The sequence below is a fragment of the Amblyomma mixtum genome, chromosome 1, assembly GCF_055824585.1.
Source record: "Amblyomma mixtum isolate Tamu chromosome 1, ASM5582458v1, whole genome shotgun sequence".
Classification (NCBI taxonomy): Eukaryota; Metazoa; Arthropoda; class Arachnida; order Ixodida; family Ixodidae; genus Amblyomma; species Amblyomma mixtum.
In genome coordinates this window covers 300,268,443-300,293,568 of record NC_143012.1, presented here as the reverse complement: position 1 = coordinate 300,293,568, position 25,126 = coordinate 300,268,443, and the positions used below count along the sequence as shown (strand labels likewise).

Sequence of the window (25,126 nt, the reverse complement as noted above, 5' to 3'; positions counted from 1 at the left end):
TTTGATGATGAACTTGGCATGTTGTCATGAAACATGACTGCGCGGACGCAAGAAACACACTGCTGCATCCTGGAACACTGTCTTTCTTTATTTTAGTCCATTGTTCAATGCAGAATATTTACACACACATGCGCACACACGTAATGACATGGTTCACATATTTATACACGTTGGTTGAGCTTCTTGCAGTGCCTTTTCACAAGGGTCCCTCGCATCAAACTGTCCCTGCAGTGGCAGCAGCACTCCTTCCGACGAGTGTCCCTCATCTCTGCCTGCAAAAAACTTCACGCTTGTAAGGCACATCTTGTTGTCTTGCAGGAAAAGAACAACGGAGAACTGTTTTCACTTGTGGGGTCACCAAAGAGCACTGCGCACTGCACAACGGTAGAACCTCATTGCACTGACTTCCCTGTGTGTTGGAGAGACTTTGCGTGTGTGGAAGTGACCAGAAAGGACAGGCTGGTCATTCCGAGTGCAACTTGGCCCATCCAGCTTGCAGCGGTCGGCTGTATAGATGCACAGATCCTTTGGAATAGGGAATCTATAGTGTACAGGTGGTTTCACTGGCATAATAAAGCAACAGCGGAGTGTAACAATCAGAGTTCAGGTTCATTCATAGTGCATGTGGACTTATGACATGGTTGCTCACTGTTCTTCAAAACTGTTACCTACACCCAAGATTTGATTTCTTTTTTTTTTTATGAAGAGAGTGTTTTAAAATAAAATCTACTGGTACGATAAAAAACTACTTGGAAGGATAGTAAGTCATTATAAATTTATTTTAAAACCCGCTTTGGATGAAGCTAGTGTACATGAACTTTTTGTGCAAGTTACTAGAAGGGAGCTGGAGAAATGTAAATTTACTGCCATCACTTTGCCAATCTGTGAAATTAATTTTTCAGGGTATCCCTTAGGAATCAGAAAACAAAACTGCGATTTACAGTTACTGTTCACCTTGCTCATTGAATGCTACTCTGATTTGATCTCTGTTGGAGGCCAAGTATGACAGTGTGGTCTGCTGGCCTGAATATGGTTTCATCACATGCAACCATATTCAGGAGATCGCAGGAATTCCTGAATGGGTTTTGTGTAGCAGATTCCAAGCTCTAGTGAAATACTGACACTTACTCAGTAAGCAGCTGTGGAAAAAATCCATGGTGAACATGTTCCGTGTTGAAAGTAGTTCCTCTTAAATAATGTAGCACTATGCTGCATGTCGAAGTCGGATGCTGAGGCGCAGCTATGCTTAGTACACACTATGTTATGTATGATTAAGCACATAAAGACACTGTTTCGTCTAGCTGGTTCCATGCAACGTTAAGGAATTTGGAAATTTGATTTAACGAATAGAAGAAAGGAATGCATCCACCCAACATGCTAGCCTGTTGCTTTTACTTTTTTTGTAAGCTTTAAACATCTGGCTGAAAACTGACTTGATAAAAGTACTTCTAAATCTTGCATGTAGGAGCATTAAGCACAAAACCCAATATTTTCATCCTTCTTCGAAGGGTGAATTAGAAATCAAAATTTTAAACTAATGTGCCACACTAAGTTCTTTGTTTCTTCAGCAATACCGTGAATAACTAAGGTTTCATCTTTGGCCGCTGCAGTGGGTCAGTGGTTATGACACCTAGCTTCAAACTCTAAAGACGTGGGTTTGATCTCGGCCACGGCGGTCGCATTTCGATGGAGGCGAAATTCTGGAGGCTCTTGTACTGTGCGATGTCGTTCACATTAATGGACCCCAGTTGGTCAAAATTTTCAGAGCCCTTTACTACGGCGTTCCTCAGCCTGAGTCGCTTTAGGAGGCTGAAACCCCATAAATCAAACTAAACCTAGGGTTCCGCCTTTAGTACTACTCCGACGTATTACCAGTGCTGCTCATTAGAAAACTGTGGTGGCCTCATGGTAATCTATGAATTCATGAGTTGGATGCGAAACCAACAAATTATAATCTCGCTGCAGTCCCCACTTTTCTTATAGTGAGTTCACTGGAAGTTAAATCCGTCTGTACATGCTAGTTTACTGATATTGTTACATCTATCAAGCAAGTACTGCTGCAGTTTAATACTTCCATGAGAAACTTTCATTACACAGAACTGGCTGAGAAATAGCAAACACATGTTTGATTACCCAATGCGTGCTGCATAGGTTCGGAAAGACTGTTAAGAAAGTTTGTCACCCCACAGGCAAGTCCGCATTAGTAAGCGGAAAAAGTGATGTGGGCCTGGCCACTGCGAGACATGCACCAATATGGCTTTTTGCTACAGAAAGAAAATTATACAAGATTTTTATTTTTTGCTTGATGAAACTTGTCTTTAGTTTTCTTTAACCTGAAAAAGCAGAATAAGTTTCACATCCTAAGGATATACCTTAAGAAAGAAAGGAACTTCAGTATGGATGCAGCCACCTAGGTGGCTCAGTGGTTATGGTGGTTGGCTGCTGACCCGATGAGTGCTGATTCGATCCCGGCAGCAGAGGTCACATTTCGCTGGAGGTGAAGTGCTAGAGGCCATGTACTGTGCGATGTTGGTGCACGTTAAACCCACGTGGTCAAAATTTTCTGGCGCCCTCCACTAAGGCGTCTCTCATAGCCTGAGTCGCTTTGGGATGCTAAACCCCAAGAAAACTAAATTCAGAACTGATGCAGCTTGGCAACTTGGCTTGGAGCTGCTAATGAACATTCTGCTTTTACAGCAGTATTATTTGTGATGAGAAAATGGTCCCACAAGATAACAATGCTGCGAGGATGTTCTTGTGTGGTAACTCAATGAAGCACAGTTGAACCATGTCATAATTCCATCTCAGCACGAACCAGACTTTTACCCACAGGCAAAAGATGCAAATGCCTTATGAGAAGCGACTTCAACATTCAGTCGCTGTAGAAAAATGTGTGAATTCTGCATCTCAAGTTACTCCTGAATATGACTCATTCCTCTTGATTGAACTGCCACGGTGTTTAAACTCTGCAACTAGTCAACCACTGCAAAGGTAAATGAGGCTAAACTAGCGATCCACCTCACATGGCACAATTCGCGCACGTGTAAAATGAGAACAGTGGTGAGGGACGGTCGCAACTGGCGATGTGCCCACGTCCTCAGTGGTGGCATCGGCTCCGTGCAAACACAATATGCGATGCTGCGTATGTGTGTGTGAGATGGGCTGCATGGTGGGAACAAAAACGGCACTGGTGCACTTTAGGGAGTTACATCTGAAACAAAAAAAAAAGAAACACGCACGAACAAATGTCAACTACAATCAAGGAACAAGCGCGGAAGGAAAATGTTCATTCTGCACCCTTCACCGCGAAAAGTTAAGTGGCAAATGCCGCATCACATCACCTTCCATGGCTTCACACACTGATCCTTGCCGCACCTATGAAGGTGCACAGGTGTCTCGCTGCTAACACCCTTAACACTTAATTGTCTCTAATGGAGTTGTTTTGCTGTAACGACTAAGTAATGGAATCTTTGAATATGTTGGTCACCAGCTTTGCCGCAATATCTTGCATGAACAAGACAGGCAAACAAGGGAAAACAAAGTAACAAGGAAACTATGACTACTAGCCTCTAGGTCTTAAAAAAAGCAAAATAGTCTGTCTCAACTTTCTCAAAATGCTAATTTTTTCCCTTTGTTGGCAAATAGTAGGTGTGTGCTGTAGAAATTGATATTGCTGCATTTATTTCAAGCTCTGAAGAAACCATGTTGCATGAAAGGCATGAAGGGGCTACTTTTGGTTCGTTCAGTTTGTTAGTGCTTTGAAAAGTCTAAGCGAATGGCACATAGTTTTATGCGTTGCCATAACTAGCTGCACAGGTGTGCAAAACTGAAGACGCAGCCACATGCCTCTCCTTTACTGTGGCTAGGTACGTTTCCTGAGGTATTGTCAAGTGCTGCTCCTCATTCCAGCTGTCTCGCACACATTCAGTGCATGAATGTGGAGCAGTGTCGACGAGGCAGTGGAAACAAGGAGCATGGCACAGAAATTCGAAGCTCCAGTGCCAAAAAAAAATCTGGCAACCTCGCTCGGGACAGCAGTACAGGTCTAACAAAAGGGTGTTAGCCGCTGGACAGCAGTGCACCTTAGCGTGCCCGACGCCGTTTAGCGCGCAACGAGTCCATCGTGGCCGTGAGAAGAGGCTGCGTCGTCGGCGCGCTCTGACTAGACCTCGGTGCCGTCCGCCGGCGCCTCGGGAATGCTGGGCGGGTAGCAGCTTTGGGGCGTGCCGGCCGCAGCGCGATAGTAGGCCGACGGGTGCTCGTACGGAGTCCAGCGCGGCGACGGCGGCTGGGCGGCGCCGATCTGGTCGATGAGGTCCGGTCCGCGGTGCTCCAGGTCTCGCACGCGAAGCGTCTCGAGACCCGCGTACGGTTCGAGCGGACTCTGGGCGTCGGCCCGCTCGACCAGGGGTCGCCGGTCGCCCTTGGTGCGTCGGAGCGTGTCCGTCAGCTCGCCGTGTAGCCGCGCGTGCAGGTCGTCCGAGGGCGGCGGCACCACGGGCATCGGCACCGGAATGGGGCTGCGCGCCAGCGAGCGCCGATCGATGGTGCCTGCACGGGAAGGAATGGAGGAGAGCACGGACTCGTCCGTCGAGTAGTCGTGCTCCTTGACCACCCAGACGCCCGAGGACGACTCGACGCAAAGGCCCGGGTCCAGAGGCTCCAGCTCCGACGGCAGACCCTGGTAGCTGTTGGTCATGAGCAGGCGCGGCGGCTTCTGGATCGGGTTGACGAGAAGCTTAACGTCGGCCGCGTCGCCCGTGGCCGGCTGTGACTGCTGCTGCTGCTTGTCGTTGTGCAGCGCCTTGTGGTTGCTGTTGGCCTCGGTGCGCTTCTTACGCGAGCACAACGGCGCCCCTCGGCGGCGGCCGCGGCGCCGGCACAGCCACAGCGTAAGACCGAACACCACGAGCACGGCGAGGGCGCCCACCAGGATGCCGATGACCATCCCCAGCACGGGGTTCTCGGCGTACGAGTGCTGCTGCAGCTCGGTCGACTCGCGCGCCTGCTCCGTCATCTCGACTTCGGCCGGGGTGCCACCCCCGCCGGCGGAAGCGCGCACTTCGGTCGGGCGCTTGGTCACCTCCAGCGTGAAGTTGCGCACGACGCGGCCCGCGGCGTTCTGCGCGGAACAAGTGTACGGCCCGGCCAACGGCTCCTGCACGAAGCGGAGCGTGAGCTCGGAGAGGCGCTCGCGGTCGCCGGCGTCCTGGGTGAGGACGAACGCCTGGGCCGGCTCGCTCTGGTTGGAGAGCGGCTTGTCCTTCCACAGCCACGAGATCTCGGCCGGCGGGTCGGCGCGGACGCGGCACTGGAGAGTGACGTTGCTGTTCTCATGCACCACCATCTCACCCGGCGTGCTGCTGCTCGCGTTCAGGAACACCGGGGGACACGCCATGTCCTCGCTGGACAGGCTCCTCCACGGTTTGGCGCTCAACCGCAGCGGCTTATGGCACGTGGCCAAATAGAAGGAAATGTTGTTCCTCTCTAGCCACATTCGGAACGCACGGAGTTCGCAGTCGCAGCGCCACCGGTTGCCGTCCAGGGCGATCTCGTGCAGCGACAAGAATGGCGCCATGGCTCTGCCTGGCAGAGTCTCTAAAAGGTTGTGGTCCAGTTTGAGGACCTTCAGATTGGACACTCCCTCAAACGCGTCGGCAGCCACGGACTCGAGCTGACACTCGGTCATTTCCAGGTGGGTCAAGTCGGTCAGTTCCGCGAAGGCCTTGTCGGCCAAAGCCGTGATGGGGTTGCGGTTCAGGTTGAGAGTCTTCAGCTTCCGCGTGCTGCTGAGTGCCGCCGTCGGCACGGCGGACAGCTTGTTGTCCGACAGGTCCAGCTCGATAAGGTTGGTGACTTTGAATAGCGCCAAGTCGTCGATGTGACTCAGCTCGCAGCGGGACAGGTACAGCCTCTGGACGTTGATGAGGCCCGCGTTGACGAAGGCGTGCTTGGGCAGCGCCTGGATCAGGTTGTGGGTCAGGTTGAGCACTTGCAGATTCTCGTCCATGCCCGACGGGAGCGCGGAGAGTTCCAGGAGCGGGCACTCGCCGTACATCTTGCCGCCGCGCCAGATGCACTTGCAGCCGTCGCTGCACGTGAAGCACAGCGAGCGCGGCAGCTGGCTGAGCGCCACGACGAGCCACAGCAACCGCAGCCCGGCGGCCGGCATGGCTGCGGCGGCGGCGCGGCCGTGCGCCCTCAGCGACGCGCGCCGGCGGTCAGCGGGCCGCCGCTCCTCCGGCGGTCGTCGTCATAACCGCCGATCATCGCCCGGATGGTCTGCGTAAGACAGAGACAGACAAAAGAAAGATTAGGCTTGAGGCAGCCCCCGGAAGCCACAACGTCGTTACAGTCACGAGCACGCCTAACAGCATTTTGGTGCCGGTATATTAATGGCGTAAAAGCCTTACACAAATGAAGGGGACAGGGGCGCATTTACGGGCGACTCTTGTAATCCTGTTTGCGCAGTGCATTTCGTAAAGTCACTTTGCCAGAAAATGTGGCGGCAGATTTTAAAATCTGCTCCTTTTAATATCTGCATTGAAAAGGTACCGTTTCAAAAAAGTGTTCCTTAAAAAAAATAAAATGAACATGTTGTTACCAAGCGCAGTATACAAAGTGTTTGTATACAAAGTATACAAACAGTCTACTCTGAAAGGCGGCACTCTTTCTGCAAAGCACAGAAATTGATATGATGCTTCCGGTCAGCATTACGTATGCCTGAGCACCCGCCGCGGTGGCTGAGTGGTTTGGCGAACGACTACCGATTGCCAGGTTGCAGGAACCAACGTTTATAGATAAACGTTGGCAGGAACGAACCCCGGCAGGGGCGGCAGCCGCGTTTCGATGGCGGAGAAATGCGAAGACGCCCGTGTTCCGTGCGATGTCAGAGCACGTTAGAGACCACACATGAACTAAACTGAGTCGCTTCGGGACGTTAAGCCTGTTTCACATGCAAGCGAAAATGCTAGCGAATCCTGCCGCCGCGGCGGAAAAACCTGTTCTGAGTCGTCGCTGCGATGAGCAGTGAGGTTCCAACAAGGTGGAAATTTTCGCTGTGTCGCGCCGCTCAATCTCTCAGTCGCTTGCATGTGAACCTGCCTTTAAACCCCTCAAATCACGCTCAGCGATGCGGGACAGGGAGCGCACATCGAAGCACCCCGCGTACAACGTATGCGAACGACGTCGAAGGCGCGTTTTCAAAGCGAGCCAAGATGGCTACCATCCTGCAGGAAAATGCAACAACCAAGAACTCGTATTACATGTACGCCCAAGATAGCATAAATATAACGCCGACCGTGCATACACTCGATTTCGCTGTGTAAGTCCTATTCAACAGGACAAGCTTCAGTCTAATATAATGACTTAAAGCAAACGAAAATGCAACGCCCGAGGATCTGGCAAGAGTAAACTGTGTTTCGCGGGAGACAGAAGAAAGGCAGAGCAGAAACTTAACCTGGCATAATGCCCGATTGCTATCCTACACAGTGACGCGAACAGAAGTAGGGAAAGAGAGAGAAGGAAAGTTTAGTGATGTCTATGAGACACGGCCATGCGCGGTCATGGTGCCATCGCGGCCAATAAAACAAAAACGAAAAAAAAGTCGCGGACTATTAATGCGATTCATGCGGCAGTGTGATCATCATCAGCCTGACTGCGTCCACTGCAGTGCAAAGGCCTCTCGCATGCCTCCCCAATTAACCCTGTCCTTTGCCAGCTGCACCCACACTATCCCCTCGAACTTCTTTATCTCATCCGTCCACCTAACTTTATGCCGACCTCTGCTACGCTTGCCTTGGAATCCACTCCGTTACCGTTAAGGACCAGCGGTTATCTTGCCTTCGCACTATATGCCCTGCCCAAGCCCATTTCTTCCTCTTGATTCCGACTAGAATGTCATTAACCCGCGTTTGTTCCCTCACCCACTCTGCCCGCTTCAGGTCCAGTAGAGTATGCGTTGGCATCAGTGTTCCCCCCTGATTATTGTGGGAAGCGTGATACAGTCCACCAATCACCATGTGGCATCTATGCCCCACTCACCACTCTCTCCACCCCTCAACTCTAGGCGACCGCGGTTTCCTTCTCGCCACCCGTTTTCTCCCGCGGACTCTCCGTCTGTCTACTTCCCTCTCCACTTTGCCTCCTCTCCTCAGAAGATTCACACGCCGGACGCCAACGCCATACACTTTTTTTCTGCTAATGGGGTTCTGATGCAAACGCATTAAAACCTAACGGCGTTGAAATCCTGAAGGAAGTATGCGGCAAACTAATTATACCCATCCGTGCACTGTCCTCAGTCTTGGTGTCAGTGAGTGGCTGGGAGCACGATTTTTTGCTTGTTGGGACCCCTGACGTGCGTGAACAGCCGCACAAAAGAGGCCTGCACAGTGCATCGGCGAACACGTAGCACTTCGAATTGCGTTTGATAAGCGCGCCAAAGTCGCAGCAAAGATTTTTCTCCGTCGCGGCAAGAGATCTGTCACTCTAAGCAGTTCTGGGAAGGGGTCGGTATATCTGGTGTGCGGTGGAAGATACGAAAGAAGGCTGTTCTGATACAGTCGAAGTTTCGCATTGAGACGATGTGCTCAAAAAGCATGAAATGAGCTGACTTGACGGAGCACTGCCGTTGTTGTACAAATGCCGCAGTCGCTCATGGAACAATCTGACCTTTGCAGATGATCACAGTACACACTGCGTCTGGAATGGGGGCATATACAAACACATTGATCGTAGACTTCCAAGGAGACTAAGGAAAAAAATGATTAAAGAGACATGGCTAACGACAACAGCTCATAACCAGCCGCCTTTGCCCGACGCATCGGACATAAGGCGTGAAGACTGTCCGGAGGGAGCGAAAACAGGGCAGGCGCCACGCGCTTTTAGGGACGACGCGGTGCGAATAAGCACGATGAAAGCCACGCCAGCGTCTTGCCTCCTCCTGCGAAGGAATGCGCGATCGAGGGGCAAAAGGCAGATCCGCGCGCGGCCTGGTTGTAAAGAGCACTCGTCTCGTCAGCGATCCCCTCGGCGGCTCGTTCACTGATGGCAAAATCAATGTGACCGCTGGCTGCGGCCCGCCCCCCACCCACCCACGAGTAGCGGCTGTACGAGCAGGGCAAAAACAAGCTCGGCTACACACGCGCGGCCGGGGCTTCGTTTGGGCTCCCCCCCAAAAGCCCGGGGCTAAAGTGCGCGCTCCCCGGCATTCAACATTCACGCCGCCATCGAGCGGCCCGCTGCTCCTCGTATCGGCCCCTAATCTCGGGGCTCCGCGAGCGATAAACGAAAGCGCAATCGGCGAAGCCGCCAGAGGCGTGTGCGTGTGTGTTCGCTCAAATCTTCTTCCAACTTGTTCTCCACACATCCGAGAAGCGAGACTGCCGCAAAGAGAAAGAGAATGACGCCGATTGGTAAGAGCGACGTAACAAAAAAAAAATGCCTCCCCCCCCTCCCCCCATCCCCCCCTTTTTCTCCCATCAACTTGTTTCACTACGAGCGGCCGCTCTGATTTCGAGTCTCGGCTGCTCGTTGTTATTGGCACATCTTGTCCCGTCCCTCACTTCCCCTCCTCTTCCTCCTCCACCTTTCTTCCCCGGCACGCACACCTCGGCTTTCATTTCGCCGTTCCTGCCGGTCAGACTGGGAAGGCGAAGCTCCAGCTGCGACCCGAGAGAAAGTTTTCTCTTCTCTGGGTGCCGCCGCGACGGCTACACTGAAACCTGGAGAGAATGCTTGTATTCTAGTTCGCCCGCGCTGCCCGTTTTCTTTCTGTCAGGCAATGTCTCCGCCTCCTCTCTCCCTCTGTAACCTCTCGATTCCCCTCCCTCACCGCCGCCACCATAGTCTCGTTTCAAGTCGGGGCTTTCAGTGGATCCCTTTTCCCCCTTTCCTTTCCCGGGGCTCCCAATGCCCTTTCCCCTTTTCTTCCCTGCTCGGGCGACAGTTTATTTCGGGAAGGTGCCCGATAACGGCACCCCCTCCACCTTCTTTCACGAACGGCTTCTTCCCTTCTCCCCCTGACCTCTATTCTCTCCCTCTCCACATCCCTCTCCCTTCGCCCCAGCGGCACTATCGGCTCCGTCCATTTGTCACTGGATACGGGCGGCGGCGATTTTTCTTCCTTCGGCGCGCGAGCGCGCATATCGCCGTCCCGCTTTGTCCACTGCATGCTGCCCTTTTTCCCCTTCCTCTTCCCAGTTTCCTTGCAGGGGTGTCTTTTCCTCTTTTCCCTATGTATAAACTTCCTTTTGCCACCATTTTATATCTCCCCCCTCCCCTCCAGCGTTTCTTTGCTTCTTCCCTACCGCGGTTTGTATTCCCTCACTTTATTTCGTTCCTCACTTGGGCTTAAGCCTAGCGCAGCGGCGCGCTTTTGAGCTTTTCGGAAAGGCGAATTCGATTTGGGGCCTGCTCTCCACGACTGGCGTGCGCGCTCGCGGCTAGTCCCGTGTGGAAATTAATTCTTTGGAACACGTAAAGCTGGCGGCGGGCTTATGACTTGGCCGCACTTCGCCGCCGGTCATTGCTGTTGCGCGGCCCAGCTTTTTTTTTTACTTAGTTTTGGTCGTTTGGTTCTTGGTCGGACATGCGCTCTAAATTTAGCAAAATGGAGTCACGCAGCAAGTACGAAACGAGGATATACGACAAAAAAAAAGTTAATACGAATGCGTTCATCCCCTCTACTCGAAGCTTCGAACTCCCGAGACAACGACCTCCGACATTTCGCAGGCCGCTTTGTCTTGGCCGAAGCCCGACCCGCCATTACGTCGGCTCCACGGCGGGGCACTTTAGATGGCTCCACGGCGGGGCATCGGTCCATGGTGCGCCATAAATACGTTCAGGTTACGGATAAGACGTCCGTCTCCGAAACTTTTTCAGGCAGAAGTTGTCGACAGAAGGACGCACCAAATAACCTTCATTTTACTTGGCCCAGACGAAGACAAGTCCTCTTGTCGAAACGTTGGCTCAAGCAACCTGAGGTTTTCCCCTCCCTTGTTCATTTTGTGATCGCCAAGGACCATCTACCACACCCTCTCTCTACCATGGACTTCATTTTACCTGTAAGAAGAAAAATACAAATGAAATAGAACAATAATCAAGCGCATTTTTCAGCCTCACGTACTGCTAAGCGTGAAAATTTAGGCTGAAAACAAGTGAACAACCGTTCGCTATCTTAAATGGCCCAGTGTGGTTACCAAACAAATTGCGATATAGGATAGTGTCATTCTGTCGGCTAGGGGCATAGGTGAATAGCGAGGGGCCAGTGCGCAGGCGCAGGACAGTAACCGAATGGAGGAACGTTATTGCCCTGAGGTCTGCGCACTGGCCCCCCGCTATTCCCCTATACCCGTAATCGATGTACTGTATTAAACGAGAATTCCAGAACGGGAGATTTGGGCAGCGCATCGCAGCTTCGGATGGGGCGGCGGATATGTGCTGTGCGCGGCAGACGTTCACAATGATGTTGTGACTATTTTGTAATAACTGATATTGGTTTTCATTGTTATTCAGCGCGCCTCCTCACAAGTCTTTCTGCCCTCATTAAAAGTGAGGCTTTTGTATCGACGCTCGATTCAATAAAATCAGGCGTTCGCGCTACTGCGCGGCCTTCACAGCGAAAAACACGTAAATGGCGTAGACCTCCCCCCCCCCCCTGCCCCCCCCCCCCCCCCCAAAAAAAAAAAATTTTGCATTTAGTGCAAAACAAAAATTCTGCCATTTCATCCTCTCATGGGGCGAAGTGACAACGGCACAGTTGTACCTGCCCTGCCTTTTTCCTCTCGGTCTTGTTTCAACCGAGCACAGCATTTCATGAATTCGATCCCGGGGGTTTCACATACAAGTATACTAACCACGCCAGCTGACTCTCAACGGGAAATCGCGCAAGGAGGAAAGCGCACAAGCTCTCTCCCTTGAGGCTGACTTGTTGCGAGAGCACCGCAGTTTGTCCGCAACTCATTACCGCTCACGAGAGCCCTCGTAAATGAGGCTGCTGCCAGGTCTTGCTCAACACTGAAACACTTTCACCGGAAATGGGATCGCCTCTGCGCGGGCACGCTAGAAAATGAGTGCAGTGCATCGCGTATAACTGGCAATACACAGAGCAGGGAAGTCTTTTTTAGCTGAAGGAAGTGGAACGAGAAGAATTGTACTTCAAGCACATTCTAAGTATCGAACCTGATTGGCTCGTTACTGAAGCATTGCTCAAGACACCCGGCGTTTTCGGCGCTTGTGTCACGGCTAGGCAACCGCGGGCTGCGCCAAACATTCGTTTTGATTGGCTGGCAGCTCACGTGCGCACCACCGCTCGGAGCTACGGCCGAGAGAAAGGGGCCGATGACCGCGCCATCTGCGTGTTGAGCAAGCAACCGCGCTGGGGCTTCTCGGCAACCTAATAAGCGAGCGGCATATTTCTCTCGCCATACTACGTGTTCAGCACGAGGCGCTCCGGCGAAAGCGTAATGAGGCCTATATGGCTCCGGCTCCGAGCGCGGCCTTGTGTTTTCCCATTTCCTGCGCGAATTTTCGGGGCTCCGTCACGCCGCAGCAGTCGAACGGCGAACTATTAGGAGGCCGGGAAAAGTTGGGGAACAATGTTTACCGCGGGAGCGTTTTGCGTTTCCGCGCCGTGATTGCTACAGAAGTGACTTCGCCCGGGACGTTGCTTCTGCGGTGACGACGTAAGCAAGCAGGTTAATGCCACAAACTTTCGGGCGCTGAGTTCATATGTGAATACCAAGAGTACCGCCAGCGCAGTTTCAGCATGTCACCGTTTAGCATCGGTACATTGCTTGCACCGACAGATATACATCAGTTCATTTCATTCGGAATTCTCACTCACAAATTCTGTATAGCTAGGTCATAAGCTTATGACGTAAAAGTAAATTAATACAGAGAATCGCTTCAGCGATTTTTTTCCCCCCTTGCACTCTGCTATGCTGGCAGTGAATTTCTTGGCCGCAGACACGCCCGTGATGAGCGCTGCTGGTACACATCAGTTTAGACCACTTCAACGCGCGGAGGAATATGAACATAACAGGTGTTCCGGCATTTGGTGCAGATCGAAATGTAGCCGTCCTCGCCAGGTAATAAAATCCCCAACATTACTCTCACGATGATGAACGCCACTAGCTCATCCGCTCCACAGGTGGCAATACAAGATTTAGTGGTGAAAGAACACGTTTAGTTCGCATTCAAACAAACAAAAATGAATATTGTTTTTCGAGGAAATCTAGTAGCGCGGTATTTGTCTCACATATCGGTGGACAGCTGAATCGCGCCGTAAGGGAAGGGTAAAGGAGGGAGCGAAAGTAAAAGGGGCGAAAGAGGTGCCGTAGTGGAGGGTTCCGGAATAATTTCGGCCACCTGGGGATCTTTAACGTGCACTGACATCGCACAGCACACAGGCATATTTTGCGTTTCGTCTCCATCGAAATGCGGCCGCCGCGGCTAGGTTCAAACCCGGGAACTCTGGGTCAGCAGCCGAACGCTATAACCTCTGCGCCACCGTGGCGGGTCACTCTAAGAATCAGTAGATGGATTCCCGACAGGTAGGTGTTTTCGTGCTATTTTTTTCAGTAGCAGGCTAGAGACGTGCGTACGGCCCACCTTGCCACCCTTCCCAAAATTAACTGTTTTCTCTCCTCTCCGTTTCCCCCTCTTCAACCCCCCCCCCCCCCCCCTCACGCACACACACTTCTCTCTCTCTGAACACAAGAAATAAGAGGAGCGTTTCGAGTCTTTCCTTAATCCTTTCGTCCTTTCGCTGGTAAACATGCTGAATATACTCTGAACCTCGGGCTCCCACACGTAAGGCACTCAGCCGCGGTACATCACTCTGAGAGGGGCTGGCGCTCGCACTTCCAAAAGAAGAAAAATAAACAAAATTGACTGCTCTGCAGCATCACCGCGCGATGAAAGGCAGGAAAAGTCTCCCGCGGGAGCACAGGAGGGGGCACGTGGAGGGAGCTCCAGACGTTGCGCGGAGAGGGAAGAGGCGCCTCGAGAACAATGTGCACGTCGCCGCGTTCGGCCGTAAACCGATGGAGCCGAGTGACAGGCCAATTGTGTTTCTCCCATCTGTATATACACTGCACATACCGTCGCCGCTCTGCGCTTGTCTTAGTATCTTTCCGGCAAAAGCTATGAAAACAAGCGGACAGAAGCAAGTTGGCGGCAGGCGGTTTTCGGCGAAGGAGTAAAAAGGGGGAGGGCAGAAAGGGGTGCGTGACAGCAAAGAAAGAAAAAGGTCACCGTAAAGGGCGAATGCGTGGTCAGTGCGGTCCCACAAGATTTCTCACGTCTCTGGATGCTGCCGTCTTTGCGGGATGATGAAAGACGACGCGCGACGGCGGACGTCGTCGATGTAGCGGCCGCCTTCGGTCGGTCGCTTATTCCCCCCCCTCTACCCCGACCCCCACCGTCGACAGGGGTAGGCGGCGGCGTCACGTCGCCACCGCATTGGGCTTCTCCCCAGGGCGAAACAATAACGGCCCCCATAGTCCCGTCACGCGCGAAACGCACTCACTCGAGGAGGCGTGGACACGCGCGGGTACCGGTGTGAAGGGAGAGGACGAAAACGCGCTTGCGGAGAAGGGAAAAAAAAATGACGTCCGCTCCTGCGTTCCGCAACAGTTTGATTTTTCTTCTTCTGACCGCTTGACATTGCTCACTTCGGAATGGACCCTTCGAAGAAAAAAACAAGAACGAAAAGGAAAAAAAGAAGCAACGAAAGGAGGATGGCTACTCGATCTTTAAATCGACAGGGGACAGTGTCATGTTGCTGTTCTTTCTTTCTTTCTTTCTTTCTTTCTTTCTTTCTTTCTTTCTTTCTTTCTTTCTTTCTTTCTTTCTTTCTTTCTTTCTTTCTTTCTTTCTTTCTTCATTTCTTCTTTCTTTCTTCCTTCCTTTCTTTCTATCTTTCTTTCTTCATTTCTTCTTTCTTTCTTCCTTCCTTCCTTCCTTTCTTTCTTTCTTTCTTTCTTTCTTTCTTTCTTTCTTCACTGCCGATTCACTTACGAAAGAAGTGCACATTTTGACAGGTTTCAGTGCTACGTAGCCCCGCAGGGACGACGGACACCCACAGCTGTCGTCCACCTGAAATGGCGTCGCCTAAGAGCTGCTGCATCTGCGGCCGGATGTGTCATTTTTAGGGGTGTGCGAATATTCGAAATTTTCGAATATAATTCGAATATTATATTTTTAGTATTCGTATTCGATTCGAAATCCAAGTATTCGTGTTGTCTCGAATATTCGACCCGACGCGAATATTCGTATCTAGCCGAATATTCATCGTGAGCACCGGCGTTCATTTCGGTCCGCAAGCCCTATTGACAGAGACATAACAACAAGGCGGCGCCCAGAGCAATGCGCATTCCTTCCTCCAAGGGCCATGCCGTAGCTGACTGCGCTGGTGAGCTTCTTTGTGGCTATACCTGCGAAGCTGGTATAGTCAGAGCGGTGCACGAAGTACCTCGCAATACGTGCCAGTTCAGTGCCAATTGAGAGGGCATTTTCTGTGGCTGGAGGAGTCGTTTCAGCTAGAAGGGAACTACTTCTGCATGACCATGAGGAACAGCGGGTTTTCCTTCACGACAACCTTTTATGTTCATCCCAGGAACGCGCGTTCGTGCTGATGGCAAGCTAGCCTTAATCAATGCTGTGTACCAGCCATCTTCTCTGATATTTCCACTCTTCTAAGAATAATGTTCGAGACTGATACTTTTTGTGCAGCCACACACACCTTTTGTGCTCATTTAATCATCGATAGTTGAACTGCGATGTTCTTGGGTGCTCAAATAAATGTTTTGTAGTGGTTAAATGCGTCTGTCCTTGATTATTCGATATTCGATTCGATATTCGGAGCCAAGTATTCGTATTCGATTCGTATTCGAAGAATTTGATATTCGCACACCCCTAGTCATTTTATTAAGAAAAAGAGCGACAACAAATGGAAAGCTTGGCAGTCCTCTTTACTGCTGATTCCCGAGGGTGGCGAGTGTTCAGTGGCGAATAACGGCCGATAATACGCCCGTGAACAAGGCGTTCGCCGCAAAGCTCTCTAGACCGATTCTTCATCAGCAAAGTTTTTCTAAAAGAAGCGCTGCATTGTGGGAACGTCCGCGGGCGACGCCAGAGGCGTCGTACCATAACTTTTTCTCGAAATGAAAAATAAGGGACCAAAAAAAAAGGAAAGCGGCCGCGACAAATCGTCACGCGTACTGAGAGGGAAAGCAACAAAGAACCAGCCAGTGGAGTAAAAAGAAAAAAAAAAAAACATGTTTGGTATGACGAAAGGGGGCAGCACTCCTTTTCTAATATCTTCCGTTCGAAATCGAATATGACGCCGTCGCCTACTTCTGGCCTTTTAAGCTGCCAAAAGGAGGCCGCTTCGTGAGCTCTGTAAACGACTTGGGGGTTGAAAATCGAAATAAAAGAAAAACAAGAAAGAGGGCGGCGTATAAAAAGCAACAAAAAAACGAAGTCGCGGGTGTGTGTATGCGTGCGGCCTCGAAGCAAAACAGCGTCCGTCTCTCGGCGCGCGCGACATTTTGCCTCCCGAATAGGGACGTCGGCGCCACGCGCGCCCTTTTAAAATAAGGAAGCCGTTTTGCGCCGCTGCTGCCGCCTGCTGCGCGCCAGCCAAAAAGCGCGCGAATGGAAGCGCGCGCGAAACAGACGCGTTTGTGCTATCGGCAAAAGGGAAAACAAAAACAAGCAGAAGGGCACGAACGTCAGATAGGCACAGGAAAGAGACGGGAAAAGAACGAGAAATAGCATACAGTGAACACAACGTTCAACAAACGCGCACTCGGCGAGTGCGCATTTCGCCTGACTGCCTTATAAGCGCAAATCTCGACTGGCGAGTGTGAACAGTGAAGCGCGCACTTAGTACGAACCGGAACAGAGAGAGAGGGGGACAAAGGGAAGAGAGACAGAGAGAGAGCAAAAGGTTGCGGCGGCTGACACTTCGGCGTAATCCCAAATGAAGCCGACGGAAACGAAAGCAGCAACGTCAGATGTCGTCGATGCAAAACCAGAGAGGCAGAAGTAGAAGGGAGTGAGTCCCAGTGAACGACGGTGCTTGAGAAGGAAAGATAAAATAGAAGGGAACTAACAAATGAAACGGCTGCGGGAGCGCCGTGGCGTTCACCGGGCGTCCGGCGCCAGCTGAGCGACATAATTAGTGCGGAACCGCGTGCGGGGAGTTCTGCGCCCTTTCGCCGCCCCCGCACTGGAGGGATAAAAAGGAGTCCCAGCCCGGCTCGCTCGTGCTCTGTGGGGACTGGCGCGCAAGCCGTGCGCATACACACGCACGCCGCACGGGCAAGCAAGCACGCGGACGCAGCGGCAGCAAAAGAGCTTTCGGCTCGCCAGGAGCGGAAACTCGAGCTCGCAGTCGCGTCCCTCCCTGCGCGAGTGGTGCCCGTGGTTCTCGACGAGCCGTCGCGCATGGTGGCCACGGCAGCAAAAAAGCGGCGCCGGAAAGTGGGCGAGAAAGGCTTGCCGCCGCGTCCCCTTCCGCTTCAAAACACCGCGCGCGCCACGAAGAGGAAGGGGGTAGGGCAAGAGAGGCCGGGGGTAAAAAGCGTTCTCTGCTGGGCTCTGGTCGCTGTGTAGTCCTCGCCGTGACACACCGTGTGCTCTTCCCCACTGCGCTTTCTTCCCCGCTGCACTACATACGCGCGCCAGCCTGCAAATGCCGCCGCGGCTGCCTTCTCTTTCTCAATCCCCTCTCCAACCTTCCCCTACTCGCCCTTTCGACCCTGTATACCCGAGTACGAAACTTTTTTGGCCCGCAACTTTTCCCTCTGTCGCTAATTACAATAAATAACGTAATTAGCCGGGAGATTAAGCGCGTGCTTTGCCGCAAAAGCGTGTCCTCTCCCCCGCTCCGCCCTGTTCTCCCGGCGTCGCCCTGGCCTGCCGCTCGGCCATCCTCTTCTTTCCTCCTGCCGGGCCAGGGGACACGCCGGGAGGGCCGGGGTTAGTTGCTGCGCAAGTTCGCGCCGCGTTGCTCCCGAAAATCCCGAAAAGAAAGGGAGACGGAGAGAATGAACGAGGGGAGAGAGGAGAGGGGGCCCGAAAGAATCGCTGGTACCCCAAAATGGCCGGCGCCGTCTCCTCCCTTTCCATAACACGGCGCCATCTGTTGAGTGAAGCGTGAACACCGGGTCGTCGCCGTCGTCGTCGGGCGGCGGTGCCGCAGTCAGGCCGGCAGCGCGGTCTAATGATGCGCAGCTCTCGACTAATGAACGCGAAAGAACCGGCCTCGCGCTTTAAATGGAGGTGGGAAGGGGAGCGACGAGGATGGGGATGAGGGTGGGGGGTGGCTGCCTCTGTTTGCGCGGAAGCGGGAAAAAAGAAGCGCTCGATGGATCGAGAGGAGGGCGAGACAGCTCCCCCGGACCGGCTAATGCGTAACAAATCGCAGCCGGGTCGCAAATGACGGTTAGGCCAGCACTCAACCGCTATCAGGCGGCGCCGCCAACTATGTAACGCCGCGGTTGACATTTTCTCTCATCAAAGAAGAGGCGGAGGGCGAGTGTATCCGTACTTAGTTTCGACACAGTTCCATGCATGGCCGACGAATTTCGCGCGCCCAGTGCAGTCGGGCGAAACGGAGAATAGCGAAGCGACGTGTCACTCCGCGATGTTCTTCTGTGGGGCTTCTGGCATTTGCAGTCGAATGAATTCACACGCCCCTCTAAAATCTCGGCGAAGAATGATCAGCGCGACATATCCGCGACATCACGCGCCGAATGTTGCGCTTTTACAAGGTCGCCCAAATGCGCAGCTATGCGTTGTCTCGTGCGGAGCGGCCGAACTTCATTTCGCTCAGCGCAGCCTCGGCGGCACTGCGCGCAACAGCAAGGGTAGACCTGCACGTATATAAAGCCCGGGAGGCTAGCGGTTATGAGCGTAAAGCGCCGGTGTCCACCGCTGCCTGCTCATGCGGGGAATGCGACTGCGCCTAACGACCGAGCGTATAGAGCGCCGCCACTTGGGCGTGTGCATGTGCTGCGAAGTATGCGATGCCACGTGTGTTGACACAAGAGGGCGCCGTCTGGCACGTGGCGAAGTGAAACGCGTACACAGAAAAAAGAATCGCAATAGGCGCGCAACGCTTGGCTTGGCTTGGGCAAGAGTGCACACATTGCGCAATTGCACGTGCTGCTTGAATGACGAGCGAAGAAAAAAATAAATGACAATAAAGAGAAAGGCTGCATCAGGTTTGATGACTGGAGACACAGAAAGACACTGGTCACTTTCTCCGCGCGTGATTGCCCTACTCCCATCCTATACTTGACCCTTTGCCTCCAAAATTGCTCTCCCGCTAGAAGAACAAAAGGCAGAAAGAAATACACAGAGAGATAGAAGAATCCTATATTGGATTTTGTAACGTGCAGGTTCTTAAACGCAACCTTTACCCAAATAACAAAAAAAAAAAATGCGAGGCTCTCTGAACAATGAGGAATTTCATTCGCTAGACTAATACTATTGCCGGGGACGTTGAACTTGATTGCCTTTGGGCCTGCGAAATCGTTGACTGACAGCAGCATTTATTTCTCTCAAGAGGTTCCCCTGGAGCCACCTCTGCGTACCTACTGTGTTGTAAAGCACTGTGCACACCCGATGCAGCCAACGCACGCAGTGTGCAGCTAATTATGAGGCGATGTGCTGCCTTTTATTTCTTTCGTTACCACTATAAGCCGTGAATGTGGCTTCGTACCAGGGGACAGAGGAATAACGACGTTTCACTTTCAGTGATGCACTGCATAAGCTTCCCTGACGAAACAGAGACACGGAGGATGGGGAGAAGTCAAGAGGCGCTTTGTAGTGGGCGAACGAATCAGGTGCATTACCACCTCGAGGCTTCACTAAACAGCATTCCGATTGTGGCTGTATGTGGTGGATTTAGCTGCAAAAGACACTATTAGGTCCACGGCGACTACACGCAATCACTGCGTGTCAGACTGGCTTCAACAGACAAAGCAATGCTTATTTGCGGTACGACAGAACCGAATACTTTACACCCAGTCATGTGCGCTAACTCAGCGAGACATGTGCACCTCTACTTCACCAGCGTGGCAATGTTCAATACAGGTTATTCCTGTATATAAAAAATAAAATAAATAAAAGCCGGCAAACGCAGACGCCAGCGTCAATGACATAACTCTCAAAGACTGCGCAAGTAAGGGTTAGAGGCAGCCTCGCATTTAGTTATACAAATTTATCACTCCTGGGGGTTTCAGTATATTGACAGAACTGCGATATAAAGAAGTGATTCGGTCTGAGCAGACTTGGTACATCAAAGCCGGTGAAAGCAGAGTTTGAAACAGGCGCCTATAAGTTTTATCGATTTCCTCCATGGAGACAGAATCTCTACCGGCTACCGCAATCCATGTTTCACTATAACGGCCTTTTACACTAATATACGAAGCAAAACAACATCGCCTAAACTGGCAACTTGTAAGAGCCACTCTGGTCTAAACAGCAGGCGCATTTGTCTTATGGCCCAAGCGGGCGGTGGTGTCGCCACAAGCCATCAGCTATTCATGACACTCTCCCCGCGACGGCTGCAGACGAAACGCACTGAGCAGTGGAGCAATGCTCGGGGAGCCCTCGAGACACGCTCAGTTAAGGAAAAAATAAAATAATACAAACAGAAGACAGCGCGCAGGGTTTCCATTACTATTTACGCCCACTTTGCTCCAATGTCGGCGCATTTAACGTGCGAAGAAAAAAAAAAAAACCCACCGCTGCGGAGTCGGCGCCCGTCGCCGAGTCCCGATGAGCGACGAGTGGGATACCGCCCCTCTTTCTGCAACGGCCCGCAAATCCGAGCGAGCAGCAACCCCGAGCTTTTGACCCGAAAAGTGCCGTGGCGGCGGCGGCGTCTGGAGACGTCGCGATTCGCGGCTCGCTCGCTCATTTGACATTGAAATGAGAGCGAGTGGGACCGGGCCGGCGGCGGCGCGGTTTCAAGGCATGTCCGCCGCTTTCGCAAGCCAAGGCCTTCCGTCCTTCCGTCCGCCCGCGCAAACGACGTCTACCACACCCTCCCTCCCTTACTTCCTTCTCCAGCCACCCTCAGAGTCTCCTGCGGTTCTTTTCACAGCCTCGAGACTGCGGGTGATACAGCGAGTGGCGAAATCAGCGCCACGCGCGGCGTGCGGCCCCAGCGCAGTTCGCGACGAGAGTCTGCGGTGGCCCTAAACGCAGGAAAGCCACTAAAGCGCGCTCCTCACACCGCCCTCTCCCCTTCCACAGTGCCTTCCACACGGCGCCGTCTCAGCACACAAACTCTTAAAGTCCTTGCGCAAGCTCTTGCCCCCCTTCCCCTATGCAGTCGAAGCAAAAAGCCGGCTCAGGAAGGGGAGCGCAATCGAGTGCTCTTTGGTGTGCCTGCGCGGCGAGGTTCGTTCTGCGGACGTTGCGGTTCGCCACTCCAGACTCCGGGCACGTGGCTGCAAAACCCCGCCTGGGGCCCCCTGCGACGACGCTCAATGCCGTCCTGTTTCACTCTTCCCGTGCTCTACGCCCGGGCTCGGTGAAAACTTGGCGTGATCCTCCTTTTTGGCCAATCCGCCCTGCAGCCTTGAAAAGTTTGGCCGCGACGCTGATCTATTCGCGTTTCGTTTTTCTGCTATTTTTTTTTTATTTCGACCGCTGCCTCGAGATCCTTGATTTGTTATTCGCTGTTTTCCATCGTTGGAGATTTCCCTGCTATCGAGGATCAAGGACACTTTGCAGGATTTCGTTCGATGCGAAAGTATGTGGCAAGATGAGAAGATAACTGCGAGAATTTCGCACTGCTGCCTTCTGGAGGTATAAGTGGCGTGCAGGTAAAAGCAAAAAAAAAAAAAAACGTTATCTGTAAATTACTGCACTACTGCATTACCGGAAGGCACCCTATAGCAATGCATAACAAAAATGGAAAGCAAAACAAAATTCCAATCGACACGGCACCGTTTTTTCCGGGTGCCGCCCTGCTTTCCACAAAGCGCAATGCAGTGATTTGCCGTAGAACTAATATGCAGCTCATAGTTACAGCTGCGCGGGAAGACAGGTTCTAGCCCGCTTTCTCACTAGGCAGCCGAGCAGCTTGCACGGCAAGCGCGTTTTCCCGCAACGCACCGAAGTCAACGGAGATGTGTGCAGACCAAGGAAGGTAAGGAAACACCAGGCTCAGTCGAAGTGAAGCTGAATTGTGCTTGTAGTAATTATGAGCGCACTGAACCATCTCAAACGCAAACGGTGTAAGTAGCATATTATAATGTGAATGGCGTCAGCTCTCAATTCTGTATGTAATTAGGCACAACTTAATTATGTAACAAGTTAAAAGATTTGAGAAAATATTTGCAAGCCTTACCGCATGCGCTAGCAGAATGCACAGTAATTCTGCACTTTTACAGTTATTTGTGTATCGGAAAACGCCGAACTCACATAAATTTCTTGCACTGCTGGAGCGTGCCGTCGGCAACATCCCAAATCAGATATGACAACTTCTGCTAATTTTAGGTGCACTTTAAGAGAAGGAATTTCTGATAGATAAAGTTACTTGAGAAACTCTACAGTACGAATGGCCATTCATCGACTAAAAGCTTATCGGCAACCGGCACAAGCTAGCAAGCGAATTTTGAAGACTGGAACTTGTCTTGAAACTTCCCCCGGCCACTAAATGGAAAGTACGCACATTGCTGCGCAGTATGAATCAAGACACTGGTCACTACGTTCATTAGTTCGAGAGTTTGAAAAAAAGAAATAAAAGAGTGTCTTTCTGCCCTCGAGTCACTACAGACTGAACGCAGAGTGTTCGGCATTAAGCTATGCGGCCATATAAGATGGGCGCTAAAGTGCCTGCCGCGCCGCTGCAGCTGAAGCGGGTGTGCGCATCGCTGATAAGCAGTGTAGTGAACTGGCACGCAACGCAGCGCATGTCCCGCATATGTTACACTACGTCACATGACTCTGTCGTCACGTGTTTCAAGTTTAATGTTGGTAGCTTTATTGATACGAATGCGACAGCATCGCAGGCATGCAGTGCACAGAGGCAGGTTGTCAAGAGCAAGTATTTTTGGGCGGAGAATGTAAACGACCAGTGCATCCGATGGAGAGCGGGCGAAACACAGGGTGCAGGTTATTGTATTCCATTCCATATGTAAACGCGGGTGCCGATGCCGGGGTCCGAACCCGCGACCTCGTTCTTAGCAGGATCGCCCCGGAAGTCGTGTCATCAATTTACTGCAGTGGTGGCAAAGACACATCCTGCACAGCTGAACAGCGGAAACATGTCTCCAAAAAAAAAAAAAACAGTTGCGAAGAACAAAGGCTGGCAGAGCTGAAAATAGTGCAACAATGCGGTTCAGACACGTGCGAGCCAGCGGCCGCGTCCGCGCTGATGAATGACGCGTCCCCGGGCACAACTCGTCAAGTGCGAACTCTGCGCACACCACATACAATCTCGCGTATGCACGTCAACCGTGAAATGCACGGCGCGCGAAAAAAAGTGCCTCGCCGCGTTTGACCCTTGGGCGACGAGCTATTCTCTTGCTGGGACGCACTTCAGCGCCAGACTCGACTGTTTCCGCATTCCAGTGTCTTTCGTAAGACAGAAGCGAGCGCCGAGTGCAGTGGCGAGAAACAGACAACGCGGAATACCAGACAACATACAGAGATGAAAAAGAGGAATAAAAGGTCGGGCTGTAAGGACAACTCCGCTTTTGTCTCATTAAACGCGTGCAGCGCTGTGCAAGCTGACAATGAACGCAGCCAATCATGAGCCGCAGCCGCTTAATCCGCGCACGTAGGGACGCTTCCCGATTGGCCGAGAGAAGCGCACTGACCGGTGGCCGACGGGCAGCGGTACACGGTAGCCACGTTGCCGGCTAATCACACGAACCGTTCTTATACGCGATGAAAGATTCGAGAATCCAGCCCACGGCCAGCTTTTCGCGACGCTGCGTTGTTTTAGTGGGACCAAGTGCAGCGACATGAAAGTATTAAAAAAAAATGAAAGAGAGAAGGCGGAACTCAGGGGTGGAAAAGGGAACAGACCTGCGGACATAGCGCGTGAAATGCACGGCGCCGAGGAAGGAAGGAAGGAAGCGAGGAAGGACCAGCGGGAACCGCGTGGAAAACGAGGAAAAACTGGGGTTCACCCGTCGCTGCCGCGGATAATAAATACACATTCCGCGCGGCCCGTGGTCGCGTCGCTTCGTCTGGCGTAACAATGGCGGCGACGGCGACGACGACGACGACCCCGTGTAGCGAAAGAGAGCGCGCGCTCCTGTCGAGGTGAAAAATTTTTGCGCGCCCACGGACCCCTGCCGAGGAACGCATTAGCGAGGCACGCGAGCCCTTCTCCGCCGCGTCGGGCGTAAAAAGGAACGCGGGTCTCAAGAAGAAGAAAGAGGAGGAGGAGGGGGAGAAATATGAGGAGAAGAGAGCGTGGGCTCGTTTTTATGATGATTACGTGCGCCCTCTGGGCGTACACACGGACACTTTCACGCTGGCGACTGTGTGCACCTCCGTGTTTCGGTATTCTTCCGTCAGTGCAGGGAGCCGGCAGCGACTTGCAGTGAAGAAAAGGTGTGAGTGTGTGCGCGTGGAGGTATATACAGAACATAAAGAAAGCCCCTTCAGCCTCCCCAACGCCGGAGCCAGAAGGTGTGCGCTAGTGAGATTTCGCGCGTACGCACGGGCGAGGTATTTCTTAATGCGTACGCGTGTGCGCTCCGTCTACCGTGAACTGTCCAGAGGACTGCCGTTACCACGACACGGGTGTGTTTCCGCTTTCCGCGTAACTCGCGAAGGGAGGGAGGGTTGAGACAGAGCGAGCCCTTTCCAAAGCCGCTGGTACTGATGTCTTGCGTGCTACAGGCTGCATGGGCTCGCGCAACAAAGACGGACGGACGCCATTACTTATTCTTCCCTCAGCAAGCAAACACAACCCGTAGAAAGAATTCGCGAGTGAATCACCTTCTTGTGCGCCAGAGAGAACCGGGACAGAGGAGCGACGGTGGCTGCTGCTTCTGCCCAGAGGCCCGCGAGAAACTTGAAACGGAGCCGAGCGCTTCCTTGCGAAGGGATCCCACGGAACCATTTTTCTCTGTCTATT

General features: G+C 52.4%; 1 protein-coding gene across 3 annotated transcripts in view; it reads right to left on the bottom strand.

Annotated features, from left to right (window-relative positions):
* Window positions 1–67: 67 nt before the first annotated feature.
* The window catches only part of LOC149372185 (leucine-rich repeat, immunoglobulin-like domain and transmembrane domain-containing protein 2), a 273,141-nt gene continuing 248,082 nt past the window's right edge, over window positions 68–25,126 (bottom strand). For all 3 annotated transcript variants that reach the window (XM_089566581.1, XM_089566580.1, XM_089566579.1), the window contains one exon: window positions 68–6,282. In XM_089566581.1, the coding sequence (XP_089422707.1) occupies window positions 4,163–6,172 (2,010 nt within the window). In that variant the 5' untranslated portion in view covers window positions 6,173–6,282 and the 3' untranslated portion in view covers window positions 68–4,162. The remainder of the gene's footprint in view (window positions 6,283–25,126) is intronic.